Source organism: Poecilia reticulata, linkage group LG15 (genome assembly GCF_000633615.1).
Source record: "Poecilia reticulata strain Guanapo linkage group LG15, Guppy_female_1.0+MT, whole genome shotgun sequence".
NCBI lineage: Eukaryota > Metazoa > Chordata > Actinopteri > Cyprinodontiformes > Poeciliidae > Poecilia > Poecilia reticulata.
This window is the reverse complement of record NC_024345.1, coordinates 21,098,756-21,114,114: the sequence shown is the minus strand read 5'-3', so window position 1 is coordinate 21,114,114 and position 15,359 is coordinate 21,098,756. Positions and strand designations below refer to the sequence as shown.

Sequence of the window (15,359 nt, the reverse complement as noted above, 5' to 3'; positions counted from 1 at the left end):
TTGTGTATCTCTGTGTTGCCCTGTGACAGACTGGCGACCTGTCCAGGGTGACCCCGCCTCTCGCCCAGAACGTTAGCTGGAGAGGCAGCAGCACCTCCTGACCCCACTGAGGGACAAGGGTGTAAAGAAAATGGACAATTTAGACAGACCAGTTAACCTGACAGTCATGTTTTTGGACTGTGGGAGGAAACCGGGGTACCTGGAGAAAACCCTCCATGCACAGGGAGAACATGGAGACTCCATGCAGAAAGACCGGGAATCGAACCCAGAACCTTCTTGCTGCAAGGCAACAGCTCTACCAACTGCGCCACTGTGCAGCCTACAAAAGTTTAATAAAATAAAAATTAAAAGAGTTTGAAATATCATAAAATTCAGGCATCAGCTGATATTTGATTCACAACCGACGTATCAGCTACACAACGACAGAAACAGATGACAATTATGAAAGAAAATGAATAAAAATGTCCTTATGTACCAAAAATATCAGGCATACACTTTTCTTCACTAATAGCTCTCTTGAAAAGAAAACTAATATTCTTGCTCATATCTTAATAGTTACAGGTCCAGTTTCCCACATCATTCCTCTAACACGGTGGGGTTAAAGGTCATGTGAGCATCAGTGACCGAGGGCAGCAGTATCATTATATTCAGCCATTGTTATAGTAAGTTAAATGTTAGTGTTGAGAGGCAGAGGCAGGCCTCCAGACAGACCAATTTATATTTTAAAGCCTAATATTCACTCAGTCTCTGAAATAAAGAAGCTGGGAAGCTTTTTATTTTTTCAGTTGTTGGGTTTTAATAAAAGAATCATGAAGAATTCGAAATACATCAAATGAAAGCAATCTCTTTTGCAATAAATCCATAAGAATACTTTAAGAAAATAAGATGTAAAGATATTTATGCACCAGTGGCACCTAAACAGCTGTAGTTTGCAGAGCAGACATGTTGTCATCATCAGTGCTGCTGATCTTCTGATTCTCAGACATTTTACAGGAACACAGTGAAGCCAAAACCTTATCAATTGCACTTTTCCTCAGAAAAATATACAAAACTGAGTCTGCAAGAGGATTAAGACATTGACAGATTGCAGCCACAGCTTCAAAAATGACATTTGCCTTCACTTCTTCAAAAACTAAACATAATACAACTGGCAGAAAAAGTAGAATATATGTAAGCAAAACCACAACCAGGACTGAAAAGATTCGATGTTTCTCATCAGCAGAGACACTGCGAGTTTCAGACAGAACTTTAATGGTCCCAACCAGGCAGAAGATGAGCAAGGGAAGAGGGAGGAGGAGAAACACACCCAAGATGTTCCCACTGGTCTTTAGCTCCAGGGGAAGATAAACAACCAAGATAAAAACCACAGAAAGGATCCAGACTGCAACGCAGACCAACACAGACGTCTTGATGTCTTTTCTAGATCTGTACCACAGCGGCTTGGCGNCACTTCTTCAAAAACTAAACATAATACAACTGGCAGAAAAAGTAGAATATATGTAAGCAAAACCACAACCAGGACTGAAAAGATTCGATGTTTCTCATCAGCAGAGACACTGCGAGTTTCAGACAGAACTTTAATGGTCCCAACCAGGCAGAAGATGAGCAAGGGAAGAGGGAGGAGGAGAAACACACCCAAGATGTTCCCACTGGTCTTTAGCTCCAGGGGAAGATAAACAACCAAGATAAAAACCACAGAAAGGATCCAGACTGCAACGCAGACCAACACAGACGTCTTGATGTCTTTTCTAGATCTGTACCACAGCGGCTTGGCGACGATCAGATACCTGGAACAAAAGACATATGAGGTTGGGCATTGATGTACTGGTGTCAGACAGAAACACAGATATRAAAGAATAGTTACCTTTCCAGGGAAACACACATCATGAATCCAACACTGGTTATCAAGCCAAGCCGGAAAGCATAAAGAAAGGAGACATTAGGACCTTCAAGYAACATCAGAGGAATTCTGCTGCAGAGCTGGATGAGATCCGAGATCAGAAGGTTGAGGATGTAAACTGGAGCAACATAATCTTTTTTCACCTGCAGGGGAACAAAGAGAAAAGGAAATAAAGGCAAAACCCACATTTATGTAGATTTTAGTTCCACAAACATAACATGAGCTGCGTCTGTCCTGCTGTATTCCTGGSATGTGTTTTAATTTGCTTGATGGCAGAGAATGTCCAGTCAACAGGRCAGAGGAAAATTCATGACCAGAGCTGGAGATCAACTCCGGTTTCCCCAAATGTCCTCACCACAGCGTAGACGAGTCCTGCTGTGGCTGGACGTCGGCCTTCAGTCAACAACCCAAACTGMCAGACGCTCTGTTACACTGACACAGAGCGGGTTTTCCCAGCAATACRATTTAYATCAGTATTAATTTATCATGTTTATGAGCCATTAGTACAGCAAATACTCACTTTGAGTACTTTATAAWTCACATTTCATTAGGAATGGCCCTGCCTTTTGCAAAGTAATGAATAGTTTAGTAATGATATCTTGACTGATTACGTGAAAGAACATTTGGCTTTACAGTGTRGTAATTGTGTACTCACCATTGATAAAACAGCAAATATGGTCAGCAGAGTCAAAGGAAGCCCAACACAAATAGTGATCCAATCCACCACATCCACATATTTCAAAACAAGGATTCTGTATTCATCCTCATAACCGTTATTGTTAAACGCATCGCTGTTGTTGGAGATGCTCTGATTGACGCTTTGGTTCCACGAGGTGCTGCNATTTCAGTTTAAACTGACTTTAAAGAGAAAATCAAATCCCAAACACTACTTATAGCTCTTCCCGTACCTTTTAGGGAAAGTTGTGTAAATAAAAGCAGAAAACACAGAAACATAAAACTGATAGAAACTTTATTGACAAAGTGCTGCTTTCAAACTCGGCCTTCATCATATTCCTGAATATCCACATCAAGACTCAAACAGGTTTTCCTGTTTTCAACCTTTTTGTAATAAATAAAACACACAGTAAGAAATAAACTCTCACACCAACCAGTTCATGTTAAATCCTTCATGTCCATCTATGCCTCCAATAAGCAGGTATTTAATGTTTCTCTACAATATGTGACCCTTTGGTGCCATTTTTAAGGCAGCTGCTGTTTCTCCATGTTTACTAATTAATGAGAATTAATTAATTATCTGCTGCACCATGGCGTCACAGAATGACGTCACTGCTCATTCAGCGGCCCCTGGTGGTCAGACAGTCATCTCCTGATGTTTTATTCCTAATGAACGACAGATACGCTGATCTGAGAAGAGTTTTACAAATTAACACTTTCTGAGGAAAATTAGTTTTTGGTTTTTTTGGTTTAATGAATTTAAAATATTGTAACACAAAACTTGGTCTTAAAAATTTTATATTTTGTCATAATTGGTGATTCACCAATTATGACAAATTGGTGAATTTGTCATAGTTCACCAATTATGTGAATTATGACACATAATTAAGGTATGTTAAGTACCTTAACATACCTTAATTATGTTAAGGTACTTAACATACTTAATTATGTTAAGTACCTTAACATAATTGTTAAGGTACTTAACAATTATGTTAAGTACCTTAACATAATTGTGGTGTTAATAATATTATTAATAATGATAATAGTTTACAGCGTTTCTTGTTAAGAATGAGCCTAGCTTTACTTTTTTTTTTAATCACAATTTTTCACTATTGTTTTAATATTACAACTAAAAAACAGACTGGTATAATTTGTATTTTAGCCTGTAGGTTATGTATCAGTTCCACTGAACATCGTTACAGAAATACAAAATAAAACCGAGTAAAAACTAAACAGCTCTCAGGTGAGAAAACACTTCACACTGATTTCCTGTCAGTTTAGATCTGTCTCTTTTTTGGAGTCGACATTCAGATAAACTCATCACTAATATGACCAAACACAACATTTCTGAATCTTTTAAATAATGGACATTAGCAAATAATACAGCATTTAAAAGTATAGTAAATGTCTTCAGGGTAAAATAATTAGCTTACAGCTGAAAAGGTTTGTACAAAATAAAAATTTTACTTCAATTCTAAAACCTAAATTATTCTCAATCAACATAAACATCAATTGTAAATTTATTTAGGTATCAAAATGCTTTCAAAGACCAACTGGAAGTTTAAAATGTTGCATTGTAACTGAGACCAAACTAGTTTTCACTGCTCCTGCCGGTCTGCTTTCTGTGACGTCATCAAACTGTTACATGTAGTACCAGTTTGAGCCACTAGATGGCAACTAAATAAACATTCTTACAACATGCGACTGAGAAATAACAATAAACTGACAAGCAAAAATATTTACACATATTTATGCTGAAATTAATTTGTAACAGAGTAAAAACTGAAATTTGATGATATTGTGTATAATTTATAACATGTTCAGTTATTTATTTTAAAATTAGCGTCGCTGGATGAATTAAACATGTTGATTTCAACGCCACCAAACATTTGTAAATATCTACAGTCTCGGTTCACCTGCCTGCACTTTAACAGACTGTTTTCTTTTCTAATCTTCTGCAGGACTTTCCTTCCTGCAGCAGCAGGAGACACACATCAGCTGGTCAGTGAGACTTTTATACATGAAGACAAACAGAATCAGGTCCATGAAAGGGCTGAAGAGGAACATGGTAAAAATTATTTCTGTCATTTCAGCGGAGTGCAGATATACATAAATAAAATAAATAAGCAAAGGCAGGATTGTCAACGTGTAATTAAGCATTATTACAACAAAAATTCCCATAATTCTGTGTCTCTCTGCGGCTGGGAAAGATGTGACATTAGGTAAATATGTAACGCCACTGACCAGACTGATGATGAACACTGGAGCAGAAAGAAGGCCAACAGTCACCAGCAGATAATGCAGCTTAAAGATGATGACATTTGTGACAAGAACAATACAAAACAACCAGACTGAGACACAGATGAAGACTGAACCTTTGGTTTGTCTGATAAAGTCCTGCTGTGGCCAGTAGATCAGAAATAACCTGCAACAAAAGGCAGAAATACAACTTCAATACCGCAGCACAAACATCTGTAAAACTGATTTCAGATGTATGATAAGGCAAAAGCAGTTTTTGGTGATAAAATATGTTTTGGCACCTTTCTACAGCAACGCACATCCTGAAGCAAAGACTGGTCACAGCGCCAAAGTTGTGCATTTTAAAATAATATGTGATTATAAGTAAGTTTTCCTGAAAAGGATCCATGGTGGATTTCATCAGGATCAGAGACAGAAGGTGTATCAGATTACAGACGAGGAGGTTCATGTAGAAGCTGACAGGAACGTCGTCCAGTTCAATCTGCAGAAACCATCAAATGTCAGACTTTTATAATACAGTCAGGAATAATAAAGTCTGTATTACAAAACAGAGGAAAAGGGATAATTATCAACAAATGGGGAACTTTTTATCTGTTATAAAAGTTATATATGTGTTATAAAAGTTACCATGCAGCACAAAATAACGACCAGGAAGGTGAAAGGAAGGAAAAGCCGGAAGTTCAGTGAAATCATCACAGCGAGATAGTCCGGAAATCCCATTTCTGTTTGGTTTGTGCTGTAAATCCTGTAATTTAGAGACAAGAAGGACGTTTCACAAACTGCTCCTACGGTCATGAATTTATAAATGACAATGGTAATATTGTTATTTATTATTTAGTACTATACAAACGGATTACATCTTAGTGATTGGTATATGCAAAGTGTTTTGCATTTAGTACATTTTTCATGATTGAAAAGATACAGTTTACAACGTAATTCACCAAAAGGGACAACATTTTCAACTGACCTGTCAAACCTTTAAAATAAGTTTGATAACAGTATTTAGCAACCAGAAAAACTGTTTCTTCTATTGATCCATCAATTTTCTGAAGCTGTTTGTCCTTCAGGGCTGCAAGAGAAGCTGGTGCTTTTCTCCAACTGTCACTGGGTGAAAAACTGGGTCTTTTTTTGTGCACAAGAAGTTTAGTTAATAAGAAGGAGACCAAAGTGTGCTGAGAAAATATCGAATTAACACAAGGCAGGACGGATTCAACCTCTTATGTTGTTCATGTCAGCTTCTGATTTTCAGTCTGAATGTGAAATGAAAACTCATCATCCTCAGCAACCATCTTCAGGTCTGTTATTGCCCAGTGGGACTACACAGGTCAAACCTCAGTTTTCTGTTCTGTGCTGACATTAGAGCATCTGGGGATGATATTCAACAATCCTTGGTGGAAACTTGTTTATAAAATTGCAGTAAATCTGATGCTGAAGGTCTCAGACCAAACTACGTGACACCAACAGCAAACTACATTCAAAGCCTGTAAAACTTCCTCCTCCCTGTTCAGATGATCGGTTTAAGTCGTCTTCCTCATGTTTAGGTTTAATCTTCTGCTCTCAGTTGCAGACATGTAGTAGACTGGTCTGGATTTTATGCTGATAAGTCACAGGTGTTCCTAATAAAGTGGCCACTGGGTGTTTCTGGCTTACAGAACTACAGACTTGGTTTTAGCTTAGACACGTTAGCTTAAGCTAACTTTTTCTCTTGAAGCTCATGTAGCTTCAGATCAACATAAAGTTTTTATGGAAGACTTTAAAATAAAACACAAGTCACTAATAAATCTCTTTAAACCTTCTGTTTTAGCCGATATGCATTTCATTGCAGAGATAATAAAGTATTTCTGAATAAATTTACTTACAGCTTCTTTGCTCAGTTTGGCTTCCACCTCCACTTATTTGTTTTGCTGTTCAAACACAAATAACAAAAAGGAAACTGTGGTTTTGCTCAGAAGTGTTTGGGTCTCACAACCACAAGCACACACAGTTCAGACCGTCCTGTTTTAAACATCAGGCCTTTTTGATTTAGCTACTTTTTACCTCAAACACTAAAAATAGTTGATTATGACTATGGCTGTGCTTTTAGTGCACAAAAAAAACTGCATCTTGTATAAAAGTAAAAAGAAAATGCATTTCTATTGACAACAACCGAAACATGAGGAAGATGTAAATATACATTTTTTGGAGAGTTTTCACACTTGTGGTGTGAATGAAAGACGTAACATTTGGAATAAACCAGGATTGGATCATCACAGGGCCTGTACCACCCTACAGTGAAGCATGGTGGTGGCAGCATCATGCTGTGGTGAAGCCTTGCAGCAGCAGGAACTAACAGAGCAGTCAGAATAGAGTGGAGATGAATGCATGGTTTTGTTGTATCAGTTACAAACTGTGTTTTTACTGTGGTGGTAAAAATAAAACCCACTCTGTGACATCAATGGTTCTAATCTAAAGCTTTAGGGTTCTCTGTCTCCCTGGTCAGCTGACTATGACAAAAGGCCTGATCATCTGTGATTTCCTGAAGCTGCATTGGCGTGCAGGATGGATCACATTATGTTTGATTTGAAGCAGCTCGAAACAGTTTATTCACACCAAAGATTTGAGCTTTTTTATCAGTTTAGTTGACTCTGTAACCAGGTATTTCACTGCAAATGACAATTTTAGGAGCTTCAACGTTTAAGAACTGAACAACTTGACAAAACCGTGGTGATAAATCTTTATAAGAGTTTTTCAAACTTTTGGTTTTATCTTTTCTGCATCAGTTTGCTCATCACATCAGTTTTATTCTTTCTTTGATGCTGAATTTACAAAAATGAACTTCACAAACCTGACCGATGTCCGACTTTTAAAGTAACCTTATTTTGTTTCATATGATTATTGATGAATAATGCAGTTACAATGAAGTGATGAGGAAATATTTTTGAACTGATTTTTACCACATTTTATGCACAAACCTGTGACCTGCACTAGAAATCTGATGTTTTTCTGTCATTGGGTCTTTTAGCAGCATAATGATCCAAAACGTTTGACAAAATAAACAGAAACGGGTCACAGAGAGCACAAGTTACCTTCATGGCAGCATTTATTCAGCAACGATGCACACAGAACCACATACACATGAAATGATATCAAGAAGTGATTGAAGATTCTAGCATTGTCTTCTAAATGTAACAGGAGTAAAAATATATATATTATTTTTAAGTTTACAACTTCCAATGAAATTAAGAGGAAAAATGTCTACAAGTTTCTGATTTTTTCTGATAATCTTTTAACTGAACATCATCTTTGTTGTTGTTCTGAAACACAGATATAAATTATATCTGTGATATTAAAGGAGCCACAATTTATGAACATAAACCTGAGAAGAAATATAAAAAAACATTTTAAATTAATGACCTACTAAGAGAAAATGATTCACAAGTAAAAATATCCATACATTTTCTAAAGCAGAAGTTTTCACCTCCAGTCCTTGGAGGTCAGTGTCCTGTGACCTGTGACCTTTACGATTCTCTGTTTCAACAGGATGTGAAGAACTTGGTCGTTATACTGAGGAGGAGATTCAGCTGTTTGATGCAGGTTGGACCAGGGAGGCTGCTAAAGGCTGCAGGACACATGGTGATCCACTAAATTACAGAGTTGTAATGTAAGGATTGACATCACAACAAATCCTCAAGGTCACACTGGACAACGACAGATTAACCTCTGAGACTCTGCAGGATTCAGCTAATGAGTTAAATGTTAAAGCAATGCATTAAAAAAGAACTGAAAGGGAAAAACTTGATGGTTTGATGCAGGTTGTGTCTTTTGTTGCTCCAAAAACACAACAGCTCAACAGTGATTCACACAGTTTCATCTGAATAATAAACCACCAGACTTCTGTAACGACGCGGTTTGGACAAATTGAACCAAAATGGACGTTTGATCAGCTGCAGGTGTGAACAGGATGATCGGCTCCTTTTTAGACCTTATGAGCAAAACAAATATCTGCAAACCCGAATCGACTGCAGCATCAGTGTCACGATGTGAAAGTTCCTCCACAACGTGAGACTCTGATTACATCTACTGATCAATAACATCAGCTTCTGATTAGGTGCTTTCAGAAGGTGTTTGACTGCAGGGTGACTGGATCACAAACATTAACGCTCCAAATCGCAGGGATCAAACTCTAACAGCTCTGCTACTAATACATGCAACAAAAACAACTTTTCTATAACTGGAGTTTGATGCACAGACTGACTGTTACTTATTAATATTAAGACCATGTTGTTTCTCGATTCTGTTTAATCTTTAGCCAAAACCAAAAAGATCCGTTTGGCAGAGAAAATGGAGCTTAAACTTCAGGTTAACTGAGCATTAATGTGATGAAACGTCCACCTGATGTTTCATTTGTTCTTTACTGAACCAGTTTTTCATGCATTCATAACTCACTTTTTAAAACTCATGTTGACATGTCTTCAAATGTTCCCTAATTATTACTGAGTAACTAATTTCGATTAGATTATTTAACTTTTAACTTACATTTTTACTGGCTGATAAATTATTTTTTATTACTATTTCAGTAAAATTCAACTGCTGGAAAAAAGGTCATATTTGATTCTGAATGGATTAATATGTTTATACTAAACTATTTTTTTAATCAGGCAGTGCCGCGTTATATTTATATAATTTGTTAGAGACTGATCACTGTTACATTATTATTAGTGGGGATAATAGTAATATTTTGCTCATTTGCTCGGTCTCTCCTTTTATTTCTACCTGAGCTGCAGTCAGACAGAGAATCTGCTGCCATCTTCCACTGCAGGTGTTTCCATCTTGCAGCAGCAGCAGAGACAGGTCAGCAGATTGTCCACGGGTCCTTCACGCATGAAAACAAACAGAAACAGATCCATGAAAGGACTGAGCAGAAACAAGGTCAAGAATAGCTGTGTGCCTTCATGCATACGATAATAATATGAATCAAAGGTCAAGAAACTAACTGGTGGGACAGTTGTTAGAGAGTAATTAATCAGCAGCAGAACAAAAGTTGCAATGATTCTACGTTTTCCTTCAGCAGACACTGAGGCGGCTCTAGGCAGAGATATGAAGGCCCCGATTGGACACAAGAGGAAGATGATGGAAGGAATGAGAGCAAAAACAAACATGACTGAAATACGGCGGAAAAATATCAGGAGAGGAAAAAGCAGCATGCAGATAACCCAAACCAAAACACAGATTATTACAGAATATTTAGTTTGTCTGATGAAGGACAGCTGGATGACGAAGAAACACCTGCAACACAAAACGGAGGAAATCTGTTAATATCTCTGCCCAGATCTGCGTAAACCAAACTGAGATCGACTAAGAATTTCATTTGCATGTATGTTACCTTTCCAGGGCCATGACCATCCTGAGGTACAGACTGACCATTGCAACGCCGCCGTAGATTATGAGACACGTGGAATTAGGAAAACGTCCATCTTTTGTTTCGACAGTAGCAATCAGAGTGATGAGCTGGACGGCGTTGGCAGTGAGGAGGTTTGTGTAGTAGATGGAGGGAAGGTTGTCAAACTGAACCTGCAGGAAACATTTAACTAATCACATTCATGTGTCCATCAGCTTAGAAAAGGGTTCATTTAGTGATGACTGAGCAGAAATGTGATCATATTATTTGTTCTACTTCAGGTAATAAATGGAAAATGTTACCTAAAATGATTTTACTATTTGGTAAATATTAAAACCAAAAGGAGGAGATTTAATGGATTTCATAAAAATAAAAATAAAAAAATCTAGATTTCTCTGATTTTTCAAATATTTTAATCTTTTTCTTTCCCCAAACAAATTTGATGTGAATTAATAAAGTCTTCTGAAATATAGTTTCATTTGTATTATTTAGATCATTTAATTTAATTCCAAAGTATTTTATGAGTCTAGAGGGTCATTTAAAATAATCTTTTTTTTTCAGGAATATGTCGTATGATAATTTAAACATTTTAAATTATCATTTAAAATATGATAATTTAAACATTTTAAATTATCATATAGCAAAGGTAACGACGTGAGATTAAATAAAAATCTTGACCCGTGAGTATAACTCCACTTTGATCTTCAGAGAAAGACGGAAAGTTTCCATAAATAGTTTTATTTTAATATTGATAACATTAAATATGGCAATTTAAATATAGCACAAGTTTAAACATCAAGTGAATTTGCTTGAGTCCCAAATGAACAAGTTGTCATGACAACATAAAGATTAATAGTATTTAATTTATTACATATTTTTTTCCTAAATCAGGCCTTTGAAGTTAATAATGTTTCCAGCTTTTGAAAAGGAATTTAAAAAAAAATGCTACAAATAAACAAAAAGAAAACCGATCAATGTATTTTAGATACATGTATGTTTGTATGTTAAGATGAAAGTAAAATGTTTGTTTTTGTCAATATAGAGATAAAAAGTCTAGTAAAAAGTTATTTATTCATTTAGTGGGTGATTATAACGAAGGGATTCAATGCAAATAATTTCAACAAAAGAAAGAACAAATTCAGTTAATTGGTAAATTTCTCACCATGCGACACAAACCGATGGCCAGCAGAGTGAAGGGGAAACAGACGCGGACGTCCAACCAAATCATCACATTCAGATAATCCTCAAACATTTCTCTGTGTGTGGAAAAATCCTGTTGTAAAACATAATAATAAATAATTATGAAAGCATTTTATTTGGTTATTGACATGATATCAGTAGTAAGACTTACATTCCTCTGCTCTGCTTCATTTATGGGACATTTACACATTTTATGCAGGTTTTTAGTACAAATATTTAGTAAAAACAGTTCCAGTAAAATCGCCTAAAACATTTGTAAATTGCCGGAAGATATTCATAAAAAGAGAGTTGTTTGCTGTCAAAGTTTTGACGGTAATTAATAATTGGTTTACTTACAATAATTTTACCAGGATGTCTTTCTGCTCAACAGTCCAACTTCTAAAATCAGCCGATCTGCAGCCGTGATGACGAATTGGTTCGATGTTAGAAATGTTAAAAAGACATTTCACCTGCACTGAAATGTTTTCCGCACTAAACATTCATACGGTTGTACAACGGACCACTTTTTTTTTTTCTGCACTGTGAAGTGGGGTTTTTCTTCAGAGTGGTTTTCTTCTCTGCCTCCAGAGCTTCGCTGTGGTGAGATGAGTGGCAGGAAGCAGAGATACTGATCAAAATGCAGCAGGAAATGTTTTAAGAAATTCTGCATCTGTACATATTAAAGCCTTTTGCATAAAAATGTATTTTCTTTACAGTTTATTAGTGTGAAAAGTCTCAATGTTTAATAATTTTGGAACAAAGTTCCAGGTTTTCAGGGACACCATATGGGATCATAACTGATGGGGAAGCAGAGCAAGAGCCCTTAGACATCAGTGTGAGTATAAACGTTATGGGCCACTAATGTGACCGTTAAGAACAAAATATAATTCTGCATTCATAATGCAACATAATGAAAAAACTTCATCATAATAAAAGAATTTGTGATTTTCTGACTGAAACCTGTTACTTTCTGCCTCCTTTTTAAAAATTGTTTCATATTGGATTGATGTCAATGTGTGATTAATAATCCATCCATCCATCCATTTTCTTCCGCTTATCCGGGGTCGGGTCTCGGGAGCAGCAGCTTCAGAAGGGAGGCCCAGATTTCCCTCTCCCCAGCCACTTCTTCCAGCTCCTCCAGGAATCCCAAGGCGTTCCCAGGCCAGCCGAGAGACGTAATCCCTCCAGCGTGTCCTGGGTCTTCCCCGAGGCCTCCTCCCGGTGGGACCTGAACTCCTCACCAGGGAGGCGTCCAGGAGGCATCCTTACCAGATGCCCGAGCCTCAACTGGCTCCTCTCGACGTGGAGGAGCAGCGGCTCTACTCTGAGTCCCTCCCGGATGACCGAGCTTCTCTCTCTAAGGGAGAGCCCAGCCACCCTGCGGAGGAAACCCATTTCGGCCGCTTGTACCCGTGATCTCGTTCTTTCGGTCATGACCCAAAGCTCATGACCATAGATGAGGGTGGGAACGTAGATCGACCGGTAAATCGAGAGCTTCGCTTTTTGGCTCAGCTCTCTCTTCACCACGACGGACCGGTACAGCGCCCGCTTCACGGCAGACGCTGCCCCAATCCGCCTGTCGATCTCCCGCTCCCTTCTTCCCTCATTCGTGAACAAGATCCCCAGATACTTAAACTCCTCCACTTGAGGCAGGACTCAAGTGATTAATAATGTAACCTTAAATTTTATGAAGACATATCAAAGATTGATAAGTCTCTCATCCCTCCTGCAGGGTCGCGCCCCCCATGTTGAAAACCTTTTCTTGCTGCTGTGCATTTTCCCTTGTTGTGAGGAAAACTGGTGAAGGAGCCACACGGAGGACGAAGCATGATTCAAACATTTATTTTATTTTACCGTAAAAATGATTTTTTTTTCTGTATCTTCAGTGCTTCTGTGGCAGGAAACAGAGATAATAATCAAAATGCAGCAAGAACATCCAGCAGAACGAACATGTAAGTAGATTTATGTCACCAATATCACGATAAGGTGACAGCAAGTATATTCTTTATTTATAACATGGCACAATCACAAATTCATTACTCAAATTTCACATGATTAAGTTTTTCTCATCAAAATAAAAATATTTAAAAAATCCGAAAATTTTGACCAGAGCAGAAACCTGTAAGGCGAAGGAGTTTAAAACCCATAGAGCTCCATATATACAGCATTTAAAAATGTAAAGCAACAATTTAAAAATGTTGTTGAATTTTGTAAAGTAATTTTGAATCGTTCCATTGAATCAGTTTCCTCTGCTGACTAATCCACTTCCTTTACCTTTTTACCATCATCCTTAACCTTTGTTAGAATTTATTACATGGTTTTAAATCTCTACCTGGTCAGATGATTAGGATTTGACTCTTTATGTCTGCATATACATCAGATCTGTTTGTTTTAAAGTACATTTATTTCTTTATTCTTCCCTTTTAGTTCTCACTTTGCTTCTTTTCATGTGCTGCATTCAAACTGATGAGCTGCTGAGATCAGATCCTTCACTGGTTTCCTTCCTGCAGCTGCACAGACACAGCAGCAGCTTGTCAATAAGTCCTTCACACATGAAGACAAACAAGATCAAATCCAAACATGGACCCAGGAGAAACAGGCTCAGAAAAATATCAGCAATTTTAAAGTGATAGCGATTAAAATCTCCTAAGTAAATACAATAAATAACTGCAGGGAAGATTGAGATGAAGTAATTAACCAGTAGAACCAGAAGCATTCCCATCGTTCTGTCTTTTTCTTCAGATGACACTGATAAGTTTGTGTTTGTGGATCTGAGGGTCCAAAGCAGACTCACAATGAACACAGGAGCAGGAAGGAGCATGAAGATCAGGAACAGCAGCCCATGTAGGAACTTTAGAAAAAGAGAACCCAAACCAAAACTGAACGCCCAGAGACAGACGATCAGCAGGCGTTTGGTTTGTGTCACGCTGCGTGGCAGCAGGGAGGACATTAAAAAACACCTGCAACACAGAAAAGATTGTAAAAATCATGAAAAACTCAGGCTGCAGGATGTCACATCTACCACAGCAGCACCTTTCCAGAGCGATGACCGTCCTGAAGTAGAGAGAGGCCAAAGCGCAGCAGGCGTAGATGTGAACAGAGACCAGATGCTTCCAGTGATAATCTGAGTGTCGAGGTAAAGCGATCAGAATGATGAGCTGAACCAGATTAGAGAGGAGCAGGTTCATGTAGTAGGAGACAGGAGCACGATCCAACCGCACCTGCACAGCCATTTCAGACAAAACTGGATACTTAGCAAACATGTCCACATGTTTTTAATATGATTATCATTTCCGACCAGAAACCAAATGGGTTCTACGTACCAGGCAGCACAGAGCGATAAGCAGGAAAGTAAAAGGGAGGCAGAAACGGACGTTGATCCAAATAATCACAATGAGAGAATCTGAAAACTCCATTTTCTGAGAGGAAAGATGTTTGGCAGTAGATTAAACTCTCAGAACTCAAATTCACAAACGGAAAAATATGACTTTGTATTGTCTTTAGTTCTTCAGCCAAAATAAGATCTGATTTTCAGCTCAGGATTTTAAACAGCATAATATGCATTTTTTCTGTTAAGATGTTTGTTGTAAGAAATGTTCACACCCTAAAACATTCCCTTGGTTTTCTGTTGTTATTGCTAACATTAATAACTGACGTAGTTTTATCTCATAACTCACATAAATAAAGGAGACCAACTGCTGGTTTTTTTATTTCTTAATATTTTGACTGAATTCAAATCAAATACAAACATTCGCTTAAAGAAACTGTAATTATGAGATTGTTTACTCACAACTTATCTTAAGAAGATTTCCAGGTTGTCAAAGCGGTTTTTAGAAACTTCATATACGGATGTTTAAAAACGAAGTGTGCAATAAGGAACTAGTGATAAACCTCCCCCTCCCACTGTCACACACACACACACACACACACACACACACACACACACACACACACACACACACACACACA

At 37.6% G+C, this 15,359-nt stretch overlaps 3 protein-coding genes across 4 annotated transcripts; all 3 read right to left on the bottom strand.

Annotated features, from left to right (window-relative positions):
• Nucleotides 1-371: 371 nt before the first annotated feature.
• Nucleotides 372-3,017, bottom strand: LOC103477195 (G-protein coupled receptor 4-like). Its single transcript, XM_017308823.1, has 5 exons — nucleotides 3,010-3,017; nucleotides 2,556-2,736; nucleotides 1,865-2,043; nucleotides 1,432-1,787; nucleotides 372-412 (listed from the first exon to the last, which is right to left on the bottom strand). The coding sequence occupies exons 1-5, from the start codon at nucleotides 3,015-3,017 to the stop codon at nucleotides 372-374; spliced, it is 765 nt and encodes a 254-aa protein (XP_017164312.1).
• A 4,902-nt stretch (nucleotides 3,018-7,919) lies between these two features.
• LOC103477167 (uncharacterized) lies at nucleotides 7,920-11,942 on the bottom strand. Of its 2 annotated transcripts, XM_017308904.1 has the most exons (5): nucleotides 11,748-11,942; nucleotides 11,374-11,484; nucleotides 10,197-10,384; nucleotides 10,051-10,099; nucleotides 7,920-9,686 (listed from the first exon to the last, which is right to left on the bottom strand). In XM_017308904.1, exons 2-5 carry the CDS (start codon nucleotides 11,461-11,463, stop codon nucleotides 9,666-9,668), a joined length of 348 nt encoding a protein of 115 aa, XP_017164393.1. In that variant the 5' UTR covers nucleotides 11,464-11,484; nucleotides 11,748-11,942; the 3' UTR covers nucleotides 7,920-9,665. The 2 variants fall into 2 exon arrangements, with proteins under 2 accessions (XP_017164393.1, XP_008428324.1); XM_008430102.2 differs by having other exon boundaries at nucleotides 7,920-10,099.
• A 1,566-nt stretch (nucleotides 11,943-13,508) lies between these two features.
• LOC103477168 (uncharacterized) lies at nucleotides 13,509-15,224 on the bottom strand. The gene is made up of 4 exons (XM_008430103.2): nucleotides 15,181-15,224; nucleotides 14,714-14,809; nucleotides 14,424-14,611; nucleotides 13,509-14,350 (listed from the first exon to the last, which is right to left on the bottom strand). The coding sequence occupies exons 2-4, from the start codon at nucleotides 14,804-14,806 to the stop codon at nucleotides 13,849-13,851; spliced, it is 783 nt and encodes a 260-aa protein (XP_008428325.1). The 5' UTR covers nucleotides 14,807-14,809; nucleotides 15,181-15,224; the 3' UTR covers nucleotides 13,509-13,848.
• Nucleotides 15,225-15,359: the final 135 nt, after the last annotated feature.